This window comes from Budorcas taxicolor, chromosome 8 (assembly GCF_023091745.1).
Source record: "Budorcas taxicolor isolate Tak-1 chromosome 8, Takin1.1, whole genome shotgun sequence".
Taxonomy (NCBI): domain Eukaryota; kingdom Metazoa; phylum Chordata; class Mammalia; order Artiodactyla; family Bovidae; genus Budorcas; species Budorcas taxicolor.
The window spans coordinates 79,081,374-79,100,135 of record NC_068917.1 but is presented as its reverse complement, the minus strand read 5'-3'; the positions used below and the strand labels follow the sequence as shown (position 1 = coordinate 79,100,135).

General features: G+C 37.6%; 1 protein-coding gene across 1 annotated transcript in view; it reads left to right on the top strand.

Annotated features, from left to right (window-relative positions):
* FRMD3 (FERM domain containing 3) overlaps positions 1–6,131 on the top strand; it is a 345,648-nt gene extending 339,517 nt beyond the window's left edge. The window contains exons 14-15 of the mRNA XM_052644654.1: positions 801–1,259; positions 5,909–6,131. Coding sequence (XP_052500614.1) covers positions 801–1,259; positions 5,909–5,922 — 473 coding nt within the window. The 3' untranslated portion in view covers positions 5,923–6,131. The remainder of the gene's footprint in view (positions 1–800; positions 1,260–5,908) is intronic.
* The last annotated feature ends 12,631 nt before the right edge of the window (positions 6,132–18,762 follow it).

The following is an 18,762-nucleotide window of genomic DNA, read 5'->3' as shown; positions in this document are numbered from 1 at the left end:
TGTTTTCACTGTTTCCCCATCCATTTCCCATGGAGTGATGGGACCGGATACCATGATCTTCGTTTTCTGAATGTTGAGCTTTAAGCCAACTTTTTCACTCTCCTCTTTCACTTTCATCAAGAGGCTTTTTAGTTCCTCTTCACTTTCTGCCATAAGGGTGGTGTCATCTGCATATCTGAGGTTATTGATTAATCATATTAAGCAACTATTATTGTATTAACTAAACAGAATATTTGGCAACCATGACAAATATCAGTAGGAGTTTATGTCAACATAGAAAATGTCTAAAGGAGCAAGATGTAAATTTGTTCATACAAATATGATTGCAATTACATGAAATGAGAAACCACAAAATTGTGCCAAAAATGAAGACAAAAAAAATACATAATAAAAGATGCTATTTGATAGTAGACTGTCTAATTTTACTACAATACTGTACTGAATGACAGTATTGACTTCCAAAAGACAATACTCAAAATTATAATAGTGATTTCTTGTCATTTTGTTCTTGCAAACGTGACCAAAATTGGAGGCTTTCAGACTATAATTGCACATATAAATTTTGTAAATATTGCCAACCATTTGAGGCATTTTAGTTATTTTTGGTTTAACATGTTGACCTTAAGAATTTATAGTATAGGATCTATTCCTAAAATGACTTTGTTAAAAGTCAGGATTCTACAGAACAATTTCTGGATTCCCTCTCATTCAGTAATTAGTTTGGGTTTGTTTCCATTACATATCTTTGTGGAAAAAGAAAACCTGAAATTTAAAATTAAGAAAAATATGTCTCTTTACAGGTGTTCCATTGCCCAAAGAAGATATTTCTGCCCCCTTGATCTCCAGCTCACCAGTGAAGGAATCCCACGAGTATGAAGAGCCATCAAGTGAAGAGGAAGATAAAATAAAAGAAGAACCCTTGACAATCTCTGAACTGGCATACAACCCAAGTGCCAGCCTACTCCCTACCCCGGTTGATGATGATGAGATTGACATGCTCTTTGACTGTCCATCTAGGCTGGAGTTGGAAAGAGAAGACACAGATTCATTCGAGGAACTGGAAGCAGATGAAAATGCCTTTTTAATGGCAGAAGAAGAGGAGATGAAGGAGGCTCGCCAAGCTTTGTCATGGAGCTATGACATTCTGAGTGGCACTATTCGGGTGAACCCACTGGTCAAGAGTTTTTCCCGGCTCCTTGTGGTGGGCCTGGGCCTGCTGCTCTTTGTATTTCCCCTGCTCCTCCTCCTTTTGGAGTCAGGTATTGATCTCTCCTTCTTATGTGAAATCCGCCAGACGCCAGAGTTTGAGCAGTTTCACTATGAATACTACTGTCCTCTCAAGGAGTGGGTGGCTGGCAAAGTCAACCTCATACTTTACATGTTGGGTTGCTCATAAAGCTCATTTCTCATATGACTAAGGGCTATATTCAATACTAGTGATTTGGTTTTTTTTTTTTTTTTTCCAGCAAATGCCTGGTTCTGAATGGTCATGGGACCATCAATAGGTATTCTTACTCATAACTGATTATTCAGAGCTTTAAGTTAGCTTTCCATAATTCACTGCAAGTAAGTTTAAATCAAACACAGTTATTTTAGTTATAGGTCAGGAAGGTGACCTCTAAATAACCAAAAACATGTTTATTTTTTATTATAGACATACTCTTTATCTATTATAATACATTGAGCTGAATTAGACTCTTTTTTTTTTAATAGCACCATTATAAGCTATAAGGTTCAGAATCAGAGTTTTAGTAAAAACCCAAGGGAAAGTTTTTTGAATATAATCCTTAGTGAGAACAATGTCCTCTAACCAATGCCTATACAACTAAATTTATGCTGGGCTTTTGTTTTTGTTTTTTTAAAAATATTTTTATGTGTTCAAAATATTTTGGTAAATTTTTAGCAAAAAAAAAAAAAAAAAAAGGAGCTTCCTGGAGTTATTTAAGTGTACAGATTGTAAGACTAATGCACAAAGGATATGTCAGGAATTTTTAATGTCTTGGCACTGGTTTGTTTTTTAAAATATTTTTGGCTGAACAATCACATAATTGTTATTATCTGCATATGAGATAGAAAAATAGGTAGAAAAACACTGTAGAAAATAAGCTCCTGAAACGGATGATGGAACTGGAGGAAGTAGAAATGGAGAGCATCAAGAGGACACAGGGTGGTCCACTTTCAAAATATTTGGACAAGATGACTTGTTACTTTCATTTGCATTCTGTCCATATATGTTAGCTGAGGCAATGGAATGTTTTTAAAAGAAAGTAAAATTTTTAAAGGAAAATAGTTAAAGGAGATGCTAGTTAATTGTGTATTATTGTACATTAACCCAAGAGTGGAAGCAAATGGGAATTGGAAAAATGGCAAGTAGCCAAATGAGTTCTGATGAGACTGATAGGCAAGTGGTGGCAGACAAATGATTTTATGAAAGTGATGGTGATGCAAGGTACTGGATGATGTAAAGAACAGTAAACTCGCTGTCCAAGTGGACATGAATATGTCTAAGTGGATCTAAATAAAAGTGGAGAAACTTGAAGGCACATTTTTTTTATCCCTCATGCCATTCATTGAGATTCTGTGGAAGAAACTTCTTTAAAAGAATTCTATACGTGTGTGAAGGAGAGAGCAAGAGAGTCAGAAGGAATGTGAGGAGAATGATCTTGGCTTTTTACCATTTCAGCTTGGATGAAGTAGTGAAATGACCCCATAACTAGATAGTAAGTGGGACAAACGCTCTCGTACCTTCCTTCATGCCACTGAATCCATGACAGAAAGAAAGGCTCTGAAGCCTTCCACGCAGAGTACATACCAACACTGTGAAAGAAGAGAGTACAGTACAGAGCTTAGGGCACAGAGCATAGTGATTCTTCCATAAAATGTAAATGAAGACATGGAATGTTTTCATGGGATGGGCTACCTATAATCTCTCCTAACTTCAGCTCTACTATTAGTATAATTTCCAAAATGGCCATTCCAGTTCTACTCATTCATGGAGTCCTGAGTGCTTTATTAGACATTTAATTTTGTAAATAAATTTTTTTAAGTCAGCTCATGAAGACTTCAGTTGAGCAAAGTATATTATAATTTGCTATTCATTTTACAGGGTGGTCTTTCTCATGTGCATTGAGTGACTGATTTTTTATTTTTTTCTGACTTTTCTTTTAAATAAAGATTATTTGATACCTGAAATTTGATACCAATATAGAAATATATTTTCTGTAGGTTATTTGGGAAGTTTGCAAATGATCAGCTTTGAAATTGAAGTGGTTCCTCCCCTTGTTTATGACTTAAAGTCATATCTTCTGACATAAGGATGTGCCAGTATAGTCTGCAGAAAATTAGTTCCCTCTTCTAATCATGCTTAATCTCATTTTCTTTGAAGTTCTAACCATAACAAATCATCCAGCCCTTGCCCTTTTACATTAATATAAAATAACATTTTAAATTTATAGAATTAATATATTATGCATCATAAAACATTGAAAAATGCTGACAGGATAAACATCACACATAGTCTAGCCAAGTGGATTTATACTAAGGAGTAATGACTATATAATTTCAACATTTCCAGCTAACATCGCTTAGGCAAAAACATCACTGTTGAATAGAAATAGTTTTAAGTGAAGGACCTGACAGGATAAGGTCTGCTGAATTTAAACAACAGCTACCAAAAGTAAAACTCAGGTCCTGAAATGCCATTTTGTCAGGACAGATCAGTCTTTTAGAAATACTTGCTTTCCTTAGAAAACAGTCACCAGTTGCCTGAATCAAAGAGGAGAAGACTGCTTCCAAAGGTAGAAGATATATAATATAGTAAGATACAGAATTGAAAGCAAGTGTGTGAGTATATGTATATTCCATATTATTGGTATATACGTGTTTATATATGAATATGTGTATATATGTGTGTTTGTATACACACAACTGATATGCCTTTCATACACAGATGTTTTTATTTATCCCCAATTGAGGAATTTGTGACATGGTATTATTCATTTTCCCTCTCTGATAACATAGTGAATAAAACCCACAGTCTCAAAGGTTTCAATTTTCCATGAAAACTACTGTGTGTACATTTGTGGTTTTATATACATACACATATGGCAAATACATATACACACACAATCTTTAGTGCTAATGCAAGTTGGATATGAAAAAAATGTAGGTGAAGTATTGTGTATTTCTGTCTGTGCTTGGAACATATTGTAAACTGTTATGTATCTGGAACATATTTTGTGGTTTGTCTAATTAATATAAAGACAACTCTGGGAAGAAGTCAAAATGATTGATTTCACTGAAAAACTAGAGATCTGGGGGCCACGTTACCTATGGTTGGAGCCTTATCTTTGTACAGTGAAATTTGCATTTCTGTGTCAACATCCAGATTGTTTTATATGTTAATATGGTGGCAGGAATCCCTAATAAAAATACTCTGGGGAAAAAATGTTTCTGCAATCATTCAGTTTTATTCAAAGTAAAGTTGTATAAATAGCCTGTTGGAAAATACAGAAAGGTACCATCTGGTGCCATGAAATGAGGTCACCCTTGAATGGTGATACTATGAAAAGAATGGCTAATGGATGGGATTAACACTTTGCAGAAGTCACCCATGCTAAAAGGCAAAATATTGAATGCACTGGAAATGCATCCAAATATAGAAGACAGTATAGTTAGTGGCATCAAGATAGAAAAGCACAGGAAAAAAAACAGAAAAGGGTTTTTTTCTGTGACAGGTAGGTGGGAGGACTTCAGAGTGCTAGCAGTAGGTCCTTACTTCCTGTGCCAAAGAGAGCTACATCAGACTCGACTCTGCAAGACGTGCCATTAAACGTCTATCGGTTCTCAGACCCTGGAAGAATTTTCCTATCCTACTCCTGTCTTCCCTGCATGTGTGGTCTAAAAGGCCCTCTTGCTTTGGTTTGGCACGAAGCTAATGATTTCACACCTGACAGTTAAATCAGAAGGTGTCAGTTACTCTGAATGGAGTCAAAGGGACTCTCTTTACTACAGGAACACCATAGGTGTCCAGCTGAATTATACCCTAGCTGTGTGGCCTAGTGGGTTTTTTTTTTCCAGTTTTATTAAGATATAATTGACATATACCAGTATATAATTTTAGGTAGGTAATGAATTGATATGTGTATATATTGCAAACTGATTACCACCATAAGTTTAGTCACTGTCCATCACCTCACAAAGTTAATTTGTTTTCCCTTGTGATAGGAACGTTGAAGATTGCCAACTCTCTTAGTAACTTGCAGGTATACAATACAGAATCATAACTAGAATCACCAAGCTGTACATTACATTCCCAGGACTTACCTATCTTATAACTAGAAATTTGTACCTTTTGACCCCCTTCATCCATTTCACCCATCCAGGGGTTGGGGATGGGTGAAGTCTACCCAGTTCTTTCCTCAGCAGTCCTCAGGGGTCCGAGCACCAGAGCACAGGAAAGAAAAGGAATTTGGTGGTCAGTGTTCAGGCATGAGATGTCAGGAGTCAGTCCCGAATCCACCAGCGCTAGCCAGCACCTGTGTTTGCATTGTGGCTGCCGACTGGGAGGCTCATACAAAATAGCCCCTGGCCACTTGTTCACTGAGCAGTCCAGGCTCCTAAGCCACCCTTACCTCTTAGGAGAAATCTTTTTCCTTATTCGTACATTCCTTGCTCAGCCAATCAAGGCAAAGATCTCCTAACTACAGTACAGCATGGAAGGAGAGTACTGGGGAGAAGCTTCTACCGGGGTGACCTCAGTTGGGATGGTTGTGGTTGATGAACTTGAGACTCTTGGGACCACCTTTCTCTACTGGGTGGAGATAATGTGCTAAAGGACCCTGCTTACTTGTCCTCCTGCTTCTTCTCTCTCTTTCTGTTTCTCTTGGACCTGCTTTGGGGCTTCCAGTCTACCTGCAGTAAACAAACCCAGTGGGACCTGCCCGTGGTGAGCCCACCCAGGACTCAGCTCTCCACGTTCCAGCCTCGGTCTGCAGTGGGGTGGGTAAGTTTGGTCAGCCCCACCCAGTGGGCTCAGCTGTCATCACTTCAGAGAAGATGAAAAAACCTCACTTGGGCCTCAAATCCCAGCTGTGTTCTTCAATTCGTCAATAAAGCTGATTTTAATCCTCTTCTGGCCATTATGTATATTGTCTATGGAGAAGTGGGGTGGGCGCTGGGGAGTGGTTCAGGGTCTCTGTCACCTCCAGTGTTGCAAGCAAGGCAGGAGCAGAGGAGGCTGCTCCTGGCTGAACCTTAAACATCAGATGATGTCTGCCAGGATATGGGCCCTGTCAGCCCTTAAAGTTGGGTGAGGAAACGGGATTTAAGACAGGATGTCCCCGACAGGCTCCATTCCAAGAGCCCATTTGTAAGTTCAATTTGTTCATAGTTCACAAAGTTAGCCTACGTACCCAACTAACATAATCAGCTATATAGTACTGTACTGTAAGAGATTTATAATACTTTTCACACAAATAATACATTAAAAAAAATTAAGCAGAAATTTTTAATCTAACAGTCCAGTACCTCGAAGAGTACAGTAGCACAGCAAAACAGCTGGCACACAGGGGCTAGCATCAAGTGAAGAGGCAAGAAGGGTTACTGACAGGAGCAGGGAGAGGAGGTGAGAGATGGCAGAGCTGAAGGACCATTAGCAATAGGAGGGCAAGCTGCAATTTCACTCACATCTGACGTTGATGGAACACATTCTGGTTCCTTGCTGGATTCAATTCTGCCTGTCCTCTTGAAGAAACAATCCAATGATGGCTGGCTAGTAGCTCTGTTTTACTCATCATAGATGACACAGTAGTGCTGGACTGCATTCTGGATGCAGCCTTCGTGTACCGTTCTAAGTCCAGGTCCTGTACCTTAAAAACTAACAATGCCGCCTCAAATAAAATCCCCTTGCCATTTCCTGCATAATGAACCTCTTCAGTTTTTCAGTTATTTCTTCCTCTTGTCTCTCTTCATCCTTTCTCTGGGCCTCCAATTCCTGGTGTCTCTTGCCAGTACCAGCTACATCACCACTGCTTTTATGCTTGCTTCCGAACATCCTGGACTTTATATAAAGATACTGTACTCTGTAAAGCACACAAAAATACAACTACTTTAGAGGATGCGTGCATATGACAATGTACGCCAGACACATGAACTTACATGACTGGATATGCAAATGTGCATTCGCATTTTTGAAAGTTCGCAACTTGAAGGGGACTTACTGTATGTGGTGGACTTCCTGTATTAGTAAAGAACAGGAGTTTTCTTGGAACCACACATCCCTCTTCTTTATCTGTAGCTGATGCTGACCTCAAAAATCTCTGGAACGAGAACCAAATCCATTTTTCCTGATTGCAAAGGAAAACTCTTAGTATTTTAAATAGGATACAGCATATGCTGTGTATGGATACCAAGTATTAAAACCTGTCTTGCAAATTACAGCAGCTCCTCCAGCTAACATGGCTCATCTTGATCTCTTCATCCACAAGCACTATGATTTTGATCATCCCAAGGGTTTTGAGCTTTCTAAAGAGACTACACTAAGGGAGAGAACATACTAACAAACTAACATTGGTTTCCACTTTGCTAGACAGTTATAGTTTTCGTAGTAAGTTAAAAACACAGCATCCTGGTTTAGGGGTCAGTCTCCCGTCACTTCCATGGTGTGAATCAACTCCCTTCCATGCTCAGTCAGCCTCAGTGTCCTGAAAACCCTGGGCTGCTGGCTCTGCAGAGTTGCAAACCAGACCCTGAACAGTGGTGGCCACAGAGAGGTACTGCTCCCTGGTTCTAAGGGTTTCTATTTATTTTCCAAACCAAGACTCTTTTGAGAGTGAAAAGGGGTGTTTTTAAAGAATATGTCACAGCAATGGGTATTAACTAGGACTTTTACCATTTGATTTCCCTGGTGGCTCAGGTGGTAAAGCATCTGCCTACAATGCGGGAGACCTGGGTTCGATCCCTGGGTCGGGAAGATCCCCTGGAGAAGGAAATGGCAACCCACTCCAGTACTCTTGCCTGGAGAATCCCATGGATGGAGGAGCCAAGCGGGCTACAGCCCATGGGGTCGCAAAAAGTCGGACATGACTGAGCGACTTCACTTTTCCAATGCTCTGTCTTAGGATTTTACCTCGTAAGCTAGAATGCCCTCTTTCAACAATTCCTCCAGCTTGTTTCCTCTTAAATATGGATAATGTGAAACAGGGAAGGATTATTGCCCTGTAGTCATAGATCTCCTACTTGTATCAAGCATCAGATTAAAAATCATGGGTTTTGGGGTGGGACTATAAATGACACAGAAGATTATTTTAAAAGAGGTTTCTGGCATTGGATATTTAGTGCTACACATTCAATTTGTTTACCATTTGTAATGATGAATTTCTTATTTAATGTGAAACAAGTAAAGAGTTAAAACAATCTCAGGGTTGCTTTTACCTGTGTAGTCACGAATTTGACACTTCCAATCAGCACATACAAGTGATGATGGTCAGCGTAACTGTGAGCAACTGAGTCACACTAAGTACACTCAAGACAGTTACGCCAACTTGCTCATTTATAACAAGAGGTGTCAGTCATCCTGACACTTGTTTGATGCTAGATACTCCATGCATGACCCTCCTAAAACATAAGCTGTAATGTGAACCAAACACTATTAAGTCCAAGGAGTCACAGCTAGAAAGCTGCTTCTTGGGGAAGTCTGCCCAACAGACATGCCTTTCTCAGGAGGGCTGGGGATTATACACATCTTACTCAAAATCTCCCATTTTTGCAAATTTCTTGTGGCGGAGGCTGGCAAGGGATCTCCAAAACCATTTCTTCTTTATGCTGTGCACAGAATTAGACTACATTTCCCAGGGCTCGTGTACATGGGTACGGCTGTATTCCCAAGTTCTGGCTGTTGGAATTTGAATGGGAAGTGATCTGTATCACTTCTAAGCACTGGACTAAATGTGAGCCTTTATGAGCCACTGGATGTCAATACCTGCCAGCAACCTAGATCCTTGAATGACCGTGGAGCAGATCACCCTACGTGCATGCATGCGTACATGCTAAGTCGCTTCAGTCATGTCTGACTTTGTGCGACCCTATGGACTCTAGCCCACCAGGCTCCTCTGTCCATGGAATTCTCCAGGCAAGAATGCTGGAGCGGGTTGCCCTGCCCTCTTCCAGGGGACCTTCCTGATCCAGGGATTGAACACTAGTCTCGCGTCTCCTGCACTGGCAGGCAGGTTCTTTACCACTAGTGCCACCTGGGAAGCCCAGAGCACCCTATACCTCACCCTAAACCAGACCCATCTTAGACTGTTACTTGGGCAACAAAGTCTTAACTGGCAATTTCCAAGGCCACTGTTGTTACCACTCCTTCTCCCATCACTTAAGTTGTCTAGCTTGCCTGAGGAAGGGAAGTATAGCTGACAGCAGGTAGAGGAGGAACTGCCCAGGACAGGAACGACCCAGAAGATTCCACTGGATAATTCCCTGTGCCTGAGAGTACAAAAAGAAGATTAGGGCCTACTTTTGATGCTAATATATCTTGTCACTCTTGCTTTCAGGGGCTCAGTTGGAATCTCACATAGTTAGAACCCAAGGTAGCCCACCCTGAGGAGCAAGATGACACCTGACTGAGAACTACTGGATTCAGGAGTGGTTTCACAGGCACACATGTGATCTGTGAACTTGAACAGGGCCCTGCTCTCAAAAGTTTGGTTTAATGCTCTGCTTGCACATCATGAAATTCTTAATAATATCCTGGAACTAGTGTTATGTCAGTGTAGTCCAATAAGATAACAAAACGTGCAAGAGATCAGTCAGGCAACAGTGGGCACCATGCATACTGAGCATTTGATATGAGTGCCAGGCACACACATGTGTGCGCACACACACACACGGCAGACTGAAACCCCAGGTGTCCCTGAGGGGTCTCTGTGCACCAGAACCTAAGCCCAGATCCTGGCAGTGCAGGCAGCTGCAGTGGAAGCTGGCCCTGGGAGAAAGGAGGTCTTGCAGAGGGAGAGCACTACAGCCTGTGGTGGGAGGCCAGCTTGCCCGTTGGTCCCTGGAGCCCATCTCTGAAGCATCAGCACAGATTTTTTTTTAAGCACTTTACAGTCAATTAACCCTCACAATAATCCTATTAAGTAGGAACTATTATTACTCTTTTTAATTAAATTTTTAAACTGAAGTATAGTTCACATACAACATTATGTTAGTTTCAGGGGTACAAAATAATGATTTGACATGTGTACATACTACAAAATGATCACCACAATAATTCCAGTTGATTCTGTCACCATACATAATTTTTTTTCTTGGATTGGCCCAGATATTAACTCTCTGTTCTGAGTGATGGGACAAAAGACCTGCCACCACTTAGGTCATTTACTTTGTCATTAACTAATTATAACATAAAAGTGTATACATGGATATTGCAATAAACTAGATCAGAGACTAATTAGGAGTTTTCAAAGAATTGGTCTTGAAAATCACTGAACATTGCAAAATAAATATCCAAAGGCTTGGAAATAGAAATTAAATTTTAAGATCCTCACATTTCACAGAAAAGGACACTATTTTCATAAAAAAATAAAAATAAAAAAAACTTGCATGGACTGGCTACTAACAGACAAGTGTACCATTATTTTTTCTTGTGACTGAAGATATAATATTAGAACGCATAAACAGGCATTTTAAATTTCATACAAACCATGAAACCACTTTTAGCTTCTCATACAATCTCTGCAAGTTATAGGAAAGGTCAGAAAAAACAGGAAAATGCCATTATATATAATTAACATTTAAACCTAAAATCAAACTTACAAAAAACTGATTTGTGGGAAGCATTAAAACATTTTAGAAACATTTTTATAGAAGAACCACCAGCTCTAAGATATATTTGAATTTATATTTCAAAATAACTGATCAGAACTATTGTAAAGTTGTTAAAGCCTATGAAATACTCTTTTTTTAATTTTTATTTTTACTTTATTTTACAATACTGTATTGGTTTTGCCATACATTGACATGAATCCACCACGGGTGTACATGCATTCCCAAACATGAACCCCCCCTCCTACATCCCTCCCCATAAAAGTACCAATAACAGTTGCATCAACAGAGATCCTTTTCAAAATTAAAGTTATCAAAAATTACTTGTGATCTTGCATTTGTTAAAAGCTCTGATGTTATTTTCAATTATAGCAATTGAAAATGAAGTTGCTAAAATAAGTTTTAATGGTTTAATAAATGAATTTGCAGAAAAGTGAAGCTTAAAATTATGTTGCAATCAAGATATATTTATATTGATATATGAAGGGCACTGTTATTTTATTATACAAAATCATGGCACTAAACTATTATTTTCCACAATTTGTAATATTACTTGTTGAAATACATAAATGTTGTTACATATCTGTCACTTGTTTTCTAATAAAATACTTTTAAAAGAAAAACTTTTATATTTTGTGACTCTACACTTTACCCCTGTGTTTTGAACAAGGGGCTCCACATTACCATTTTACACTGAGTCCAGCAAATGTGGGCTCACTGAATTGACATATTGACAAATATGTCACTGGCCTTGACTGTGTTAAAACAATGGAGGGAGGAAACGTTGGAAGAGAATCCTTTAATGACTAGAACTGAAGTCTAGATTTTAAGTGTGAAAATCAAAGGCACATGGGCTAATTCTTCCTTTTCTTTGAAGAATTTAAAACCATCTAATGATAAAGAGTCTGTCTTACAGATAAGATTTTCTCTTTCTTTATAAAGAAGGGAGGGAGATATCTTTTTGCTAATATTTTTATTTTCTCAAACTTTGGTGACTAGATTGGGTTAAATACGGTGGCTCTAAGTGAAGGAGAATGTGTAGAAGTTAAAATCAGTATCTAGGATTTAATAAAGCCTTTTCTGTATAATTGAGAAAGTAAATGATCCTAATTACAGTGTGACAAATCCTTCTGCAGGTCAGGTCATTACTAATTCTTTGTTTTAAATAAAATTTAAATAATAGCTAGCTGAATTGATGAAAGCAAAAACTGATTCTCTGAAAAGAATAAAATCAGTACGCTTCTAGACATGCTAACTAAAAAAGAGAGGAAGAGAGAATATGCAAATTACTAATATCAGAAATGGAAAGAGGACATCATCACAGATTTCATGGACATTGAAAAGACAACAAAATACTATGAACACCACCATGCCCACAAATTAAAGTAGATGAAATAGACAAATTTCTTGAAACACACAACCTGCTAAAAATCACAAAAGAGGAAATAATCTGAGGAGTACATTTATTAAAGAAATCAAATAATTAACTAATAACTTTCCAAAAGCAAAAGCAGCTGGTCCAGATAGGTTCATTGGTGAATTCTACCAAAAGTTTAATGAAGAAATTATATCAATTCTCTACAATCTCTCTCAAGAGTTTAGAAGCAAAAGGAATATGTCCTAAATCATTTTATGTGCTCAGAATCACTCTGATACCAAAACCAAAGGTCTTATTAAAAAAAAAAAAAAATTACTCACCAATGTCTCTTATAAGCACAGATATAAAAACCATCAACAAAATATTACCAAACTTAATGTAACAATGTATAAAAAGAACTTTATACAAGGGAGATTTATCCTCATTATGGAAAGCTGGCTCAACATCCAAAATAAATTAATATAATCTATCACATCAATAGGAAAAAAAAATCACAGTCGTATTAATAGATGCAGAGAAAATTCTGTCACAAAATTCAACACTCATTGATGATAAAAACTCTCAGAAAACTAGAGGGGAACCTCAATTTGACAAAGAACAGATGTAAAGAATCTATAACTAACGTCATACTTAACGGTGAAAAACTTGAAGCTCTCCCACTGAGATCAGGTGCTAGGCAAGATCATCCCCTCTCAGCACTCCTTTTCAACATCATACTGACAGTTCTAGCCAATGCAGTTTGAGACATGGAAAAGAAATAAAAAGTATACAGATTTGGAAGGAAGACATAAAACTGTCTTTGTTCTCAGGTGACATGATAGTCTATGTAAAAAATAATAATAATAAAGAATAGCCAAAATCCCTCCTGGAAGTAATAGACAATTATAGCAAGAAAGCAGGATACAGATTAATATACAAGTTGATTGCTTTCTTATATACCAGCAGTGGACAAATTGAATTTGAAATTTAAAATACAATACCATTTACATTGTGCTGTGCTCAGTGGCTCAGTCATGTCTGACTCTTTGAGACCCCATGCACTGTAGACCACCAGGCTCCTCTATCTATGGAATTTTCAAGGCAAGAATACTGGAGTGGGTTGCCATTTCAGAGGTTGCCTACTCCAGAGGATCTTCCCAACCCAGGGATCAAACCTGCATCTCTTGTATTTCCTGCATTGGTAGGCAGATTTTTTACCACATAGATGATACGTGAGGAAAACTAACAAACTCTGATTAATGGAATCAAGGAAATAATTAAATAAATGGGGAGATATTCCATGTTTATGGGTAGGAACACTCAATTTTGTCAATGTATAAATTCTCCCCAACTTGATTTATAGATTCAGTCAAAATCCCAGCAAGTTATTTCATGATATTGACAAACTTATTGTGAAGATTATATGGAGAGGGGGAAAAGACCCAGAATAGACAATACACTATTGAAGCTAAAGAACAAACTTGGCTTGCTGATACTACCTGAGTTCAGCTCTTTACTATAAAGCTATGGTAACTAATACTATTTGGTACTGGTGAAAGAATAGACAAGGAGATTAATGGAATAAAACAGAGAGACCCAAAATAGAATCAAATAAATTTAGTTAAACTTCTCTTTGACAAAGCTAAGGCAAAACAGTAGAGCAAAGACAATCTTTTCAATAAATAGTGTGGGAACAACAGGACATCCACTTGCAAAAAAGAACCTAGGCAGAGAATATACACTCTTTGCAAAAATTAACTCAAAATATAAATCAGCTCTATTTCAACAAAATAAATTTTAAAAAATTAACTCAAAATGGACCACAAACCAATATAAAACACTAGAAGACAACACAGGAGAAAACCTAAATGAAACTGGGTAATATGGTGATGACTTTGGATATATCACCAAAGGCACAATTCAGGGAAAAAAATGATAAGCTATTTCATTAAAATTTAAAACTTCTGCTGAGAAAAACATTGTAAAGAGAATAAAAGGCCACAAACTGAAAATATTTTTATATACATCTGATAAGGAACTATTATCCAAAACATACGAAGAACTCTTAAATCTCAGCAATAAGAAAATAAACAACCTGTTTAAAAAATGGGTCAAAGATCTTAACAGACCATACACTATTCTTTAAAAAAGTAAAATCAATAAAAATACTGCTATGGAATAAGCAAACTTATGGTTACCAAAGGGAAAAGGGGGAGTATAAATTAGGAAGTTGGGATTAACAGATTATATACTACTGTATATAAAATAGCCATCAACTGTATAGCACAGAGAACACTATTCAATATTCTCTAATAATGTGTATGGGGAAAGAATCTTAAAAAATAGATATATGTATATGTATAACTGAATCAATCTGCTGTACACCTGAAACTAACACAACTTTGTAAATCAACTACACTCCTATATAAAATAAACAACAACAAAAATGTGATACAACAAAGAAAGCTTTACTCTAAAACAATGGTATGTCTAGGTCACACACTACACATATGTTCAACTTTTTAAGAAACTGTCGAATTTTTTTCAAAAAAGGTAGTGTCATTTTATATTTCCATTAGCAGTGTATAAGAGTTCCAATCCCCCTGCCTCCCTGATAACACCTGGTTACAGTTAGTCCTTTTAATTTTAGTCATTCTAATAGTGTAGAGTGGTATCTAACTATAGTTTCACCGTTCATTTTCCTAATGGCTAATTTTGTTAAGAATATTGCCATTCATATATCTTCCTTGGTTTAGCATGAATTCAAATCTTTCACCAATTTTTTTTACGAGGTTTCTTGTTTCCTAATTATTGAGTTTTGAGAGTTCTTTATATATTGTGGACATTACTGTATCACATATACACTTAGAAATATTTTATCCCAGTCTGTATATTTTACTAAAAGCCCCATGAGTTATGAGTTTTTCGGTCTTACTTATGGGAACAGGCACTATTGTCTGCCTCATGTGAGTGCCAGATACTATTTCTTCTCATCTCTTTGGTGGCTCTTCTCCAGTTATGAAATAAACTTGCCCATGCCCCTGTGTTGTGTTGACCATTACTCTGATGCATCCTTTGGACTCTGCAGATCTGATTTATTTCTTTGTGCCATGCTCTTTGTTTTTCTGGTTTGTGTTACAAACAAAGAAACTGACACTCCCGAATTTCTCAAATGCCCCATCCAAGCTCACATAGGCAGGAAGTGATAGGGCTAATATTTGGAGCCAGACCTTCCTTAGTACATAGCAGAACTTAGCAGCAGGGGTTGGGGAGAATAACTGGTTTCATTTTCAAGGTCACCTGAGCAATTAATAATGAGAAGTATGAGTAGAAGGCAGTCAGCTCTCAAATAGTAGAAGAAGAAGGCCTCTAGTGTTGGCTTTTGATGGTGGACAGGAGGTAATTTTCTTCAAAAGATATATGGTCAGGTAAAACTGAGAAATTTATTTTTCTGGAAGCTCAGTTGCAAATAAAGGAAAACCTTAGTCAAGCAAAGAGGCAGAGATCAAAGGAAGCTCAGTCCTGCTCATGTAGAAAGAAAGTCTGAGAGAATACAGGACATGTCTTCCTCTTGTCCTTGGAGCAGATGATGGCACTATTTATGGAATTCTCCCCTGAAGAACACAGACTCTTTCCTTCAAGCAAGAACTGGCATGTCTGCAATTGGATTTTCCAAGGTTAGAGATCTCCTTTGAGGGGGAGGAGCAGGGGCAGACCATGAGGATTCCAGTGAATGGAGCAGTCTGCACCCAATTTAAATTTGATCTGGATATTACAAGCCAAACTTTTGGAAACTTAATCCTCTGGCAGGATCTGTGGCATGGAGGCCAGAGATCTGATAGCCATGCTATTTAGAGAAGCCAAAAACCAACACAGTTGAAAAGAGGACCGACTTTTAATGTTGTCAGGCTGGGGCAATGGACCATGCCAAGTGGCCTCTGGGATGGGCAACAGCTGGTCAGGGACAGAACTAAGAGGCTGTGTATCAGAATAACAGGATGCTTGGAGGCAACACAGAGGCATGAAATAGTAAAAGGGAGAGAAGTCATGCAGCCAGGGAATGTAGGATGTCCCCAAAATGAGAGCTCAGTGCTGCCAGGAAGAAGGTTAGGGGTGGTCAGGTCATGAAGGCAGAAAACTTCAGATGATGCTCAATGGTGATATTTTTATTGTGAGAAGCCATAAAGCAGAACACTCTGAGAAACCTTCTGCCCAGTACCTCTGCCCCACATTGGAGGATTTCGCATTTTTCAATTTTTAAAAAAATCCAGAATTAACATTGATTATTCTTGTATAGCAGGATTGTGTGAGTAATTTTTATTCTGTTCTTTGTAACTTTCTTTTTTAAGCTTTCTTCCATGGGTTTGGATTCTTTTCATAATACTGATGATGAAAACTAGCAGTGTGAAAGCCACAAGGCAGCAAAAATAAGGTGGAGCTCCTTCCAAGTCTCATTATCAGAGAACTGTCATTATTTGACCTACCTAGTGCTTCCCTGAACGACTCCCCTTGCAATGCTGTCTTGATGCGACCTGGCTCAGAGCTTGCCCTGAGTGAGAAAAGCTTTTTCCCCCAAGGACACTTGTACAATACATTTAGAGTCAATTGTTTAAAGGCTGCCTGAGGCAGTGAATAATTGTGGTAAACAACAGGCTTATTAAAAACCTGAAAAGAAACAAAATGAAACTCTGGGGAATGAGATGCCCATTGAGCCTTTGAAAAGCTCTGATATATTACTAGGAATCTAGAAAACCATGAGCTTGCAACATACACAGGGCTGTGAACATGTCCTAGAGAGATTTGAGAAAGTTCTAAATTCTCACCTAAGGCTTTTGGCAAGCAAGAAGTGAATGTTAAGGCATAGCTGTCAACTGTCTGGATGAGTGTTAAAGACACACATTCATACAATCATTCATACACAAACACACACATTGTCCCTCAGCAAAAAAAAAAACAAAACAAAAAACACCTGGGAGATTGGTTCCCAACATTTAGAGAAATCTCTGTCCAATTATTAGCTGGAACTAACCTGAGCAAGTAGAGATTTCAGTAGCTGACAAAGAATACAGATTTAACATAATAAGTTCAGTAGAGTCACTAAATAAACAACAAACAGCAATAACAACAGACTATGAGGAGAGGGATCTCTGAATCCCAAAACTTCCACAATATATTATTTAAAATGTACATTTTTCAACAAAAAATTAGAAACACAAACAGTGATGAAAACATGGCCCATAAACAAGGGGATAAAAGGCACAAATAAACACTGACCCTGAAGGAGGTCAGATGCTTGACTTAACAGACAAAGATTTTAAATCAGCTATCTCAAACATGTCTGAATCATGCCTAAAGAACTAAATAAAAGTATGAGATTAATGTCTTTCCAAGTAAATATTATCAGTAGAGATATAAATTATAAAATGAACTAAACAGATATTTTGGATTTGAAAAAATACAATAACTGAAATGAAAAAATCACTAGAGAGGCTCAAGAGCAGATCTGAACTAGCAGAAAGAATGAGTAAATTTGAAAAGACGTTGATTGAGATTAGCCAGTCTAAGAAAGAGAAATAAAAACAGCAAATATTAATATGAACAAAACCCAAGACGTCTGTGAGACACCATCAAGTATACTAACATGAAAATAATGGAATTCCCAGAAGGAAAGGAGAGAGAAAAAGAGGCAGATATTAATTGAAATCCCCATGGGAAACCACCAAGAAAATGACTCAAAGTCATATGGAAAATAAATGATAGGGAATTAAAATAGTACACTGGAAAATAAATATTTAGTACAAAGAGATGGCAGTAATGGAAGAAGAGAGAAACAAAAGACACACAGAATGCAAACAGAAACATGTCAGATACAAATATTTTCAGTAATTATATTAGGTGTTAGTGGACCAAACACTCCAATTAAGAGTTAGATATTGACAGAACTACCCAACTATATGCTGTTGGGTAAGAGGAGCCTGGTAGGCTACAGTCCACGGGGTCACAAAGAGTTGGACATGACTGAGCTACTTCACTTTCACTTTTATGTTAAAAAAAGAAGAGGTTTCAAATAAACAACATAACTTTCCACCTTCATAACGAGAAGAAAATAGAGCAAAGTAAATCCAAGCAGTAGAATTGAGGAGATAATAAATATTAGAGCAGGAATAGAGAATAGATAAATGATAGAGAAAATTAATAAAAACAAAAGTTAGTTCTTTGACAAGGTAAGTAAGACTGACAATTTTCTTAGCTAGCGTGACAAGAAAAGAGATACTCAAATTACTAAAATCAGGAATGAAAGATACTATGTCTGACCTTAAAAACAGAAACAATTAAAGGGGAATACTATGAACAATTGTATGCCAACAGATTAGATAATGTGGTCACAATGGATAAATTTCTAGAAAGAAAGAAACTACCAAAACTGAATCAAAAAGGAACAGAATATATGAATAGGCCTATCTGGTCCCATCACTTCATGGCAAATAGATGGGGAAACAGTGGAAACAGTGACAGACTTTATTTTGGGGGGCTCCAAAATCACTGCAGATGGTGACTGCAGCCATGAAATTAAAAGACGC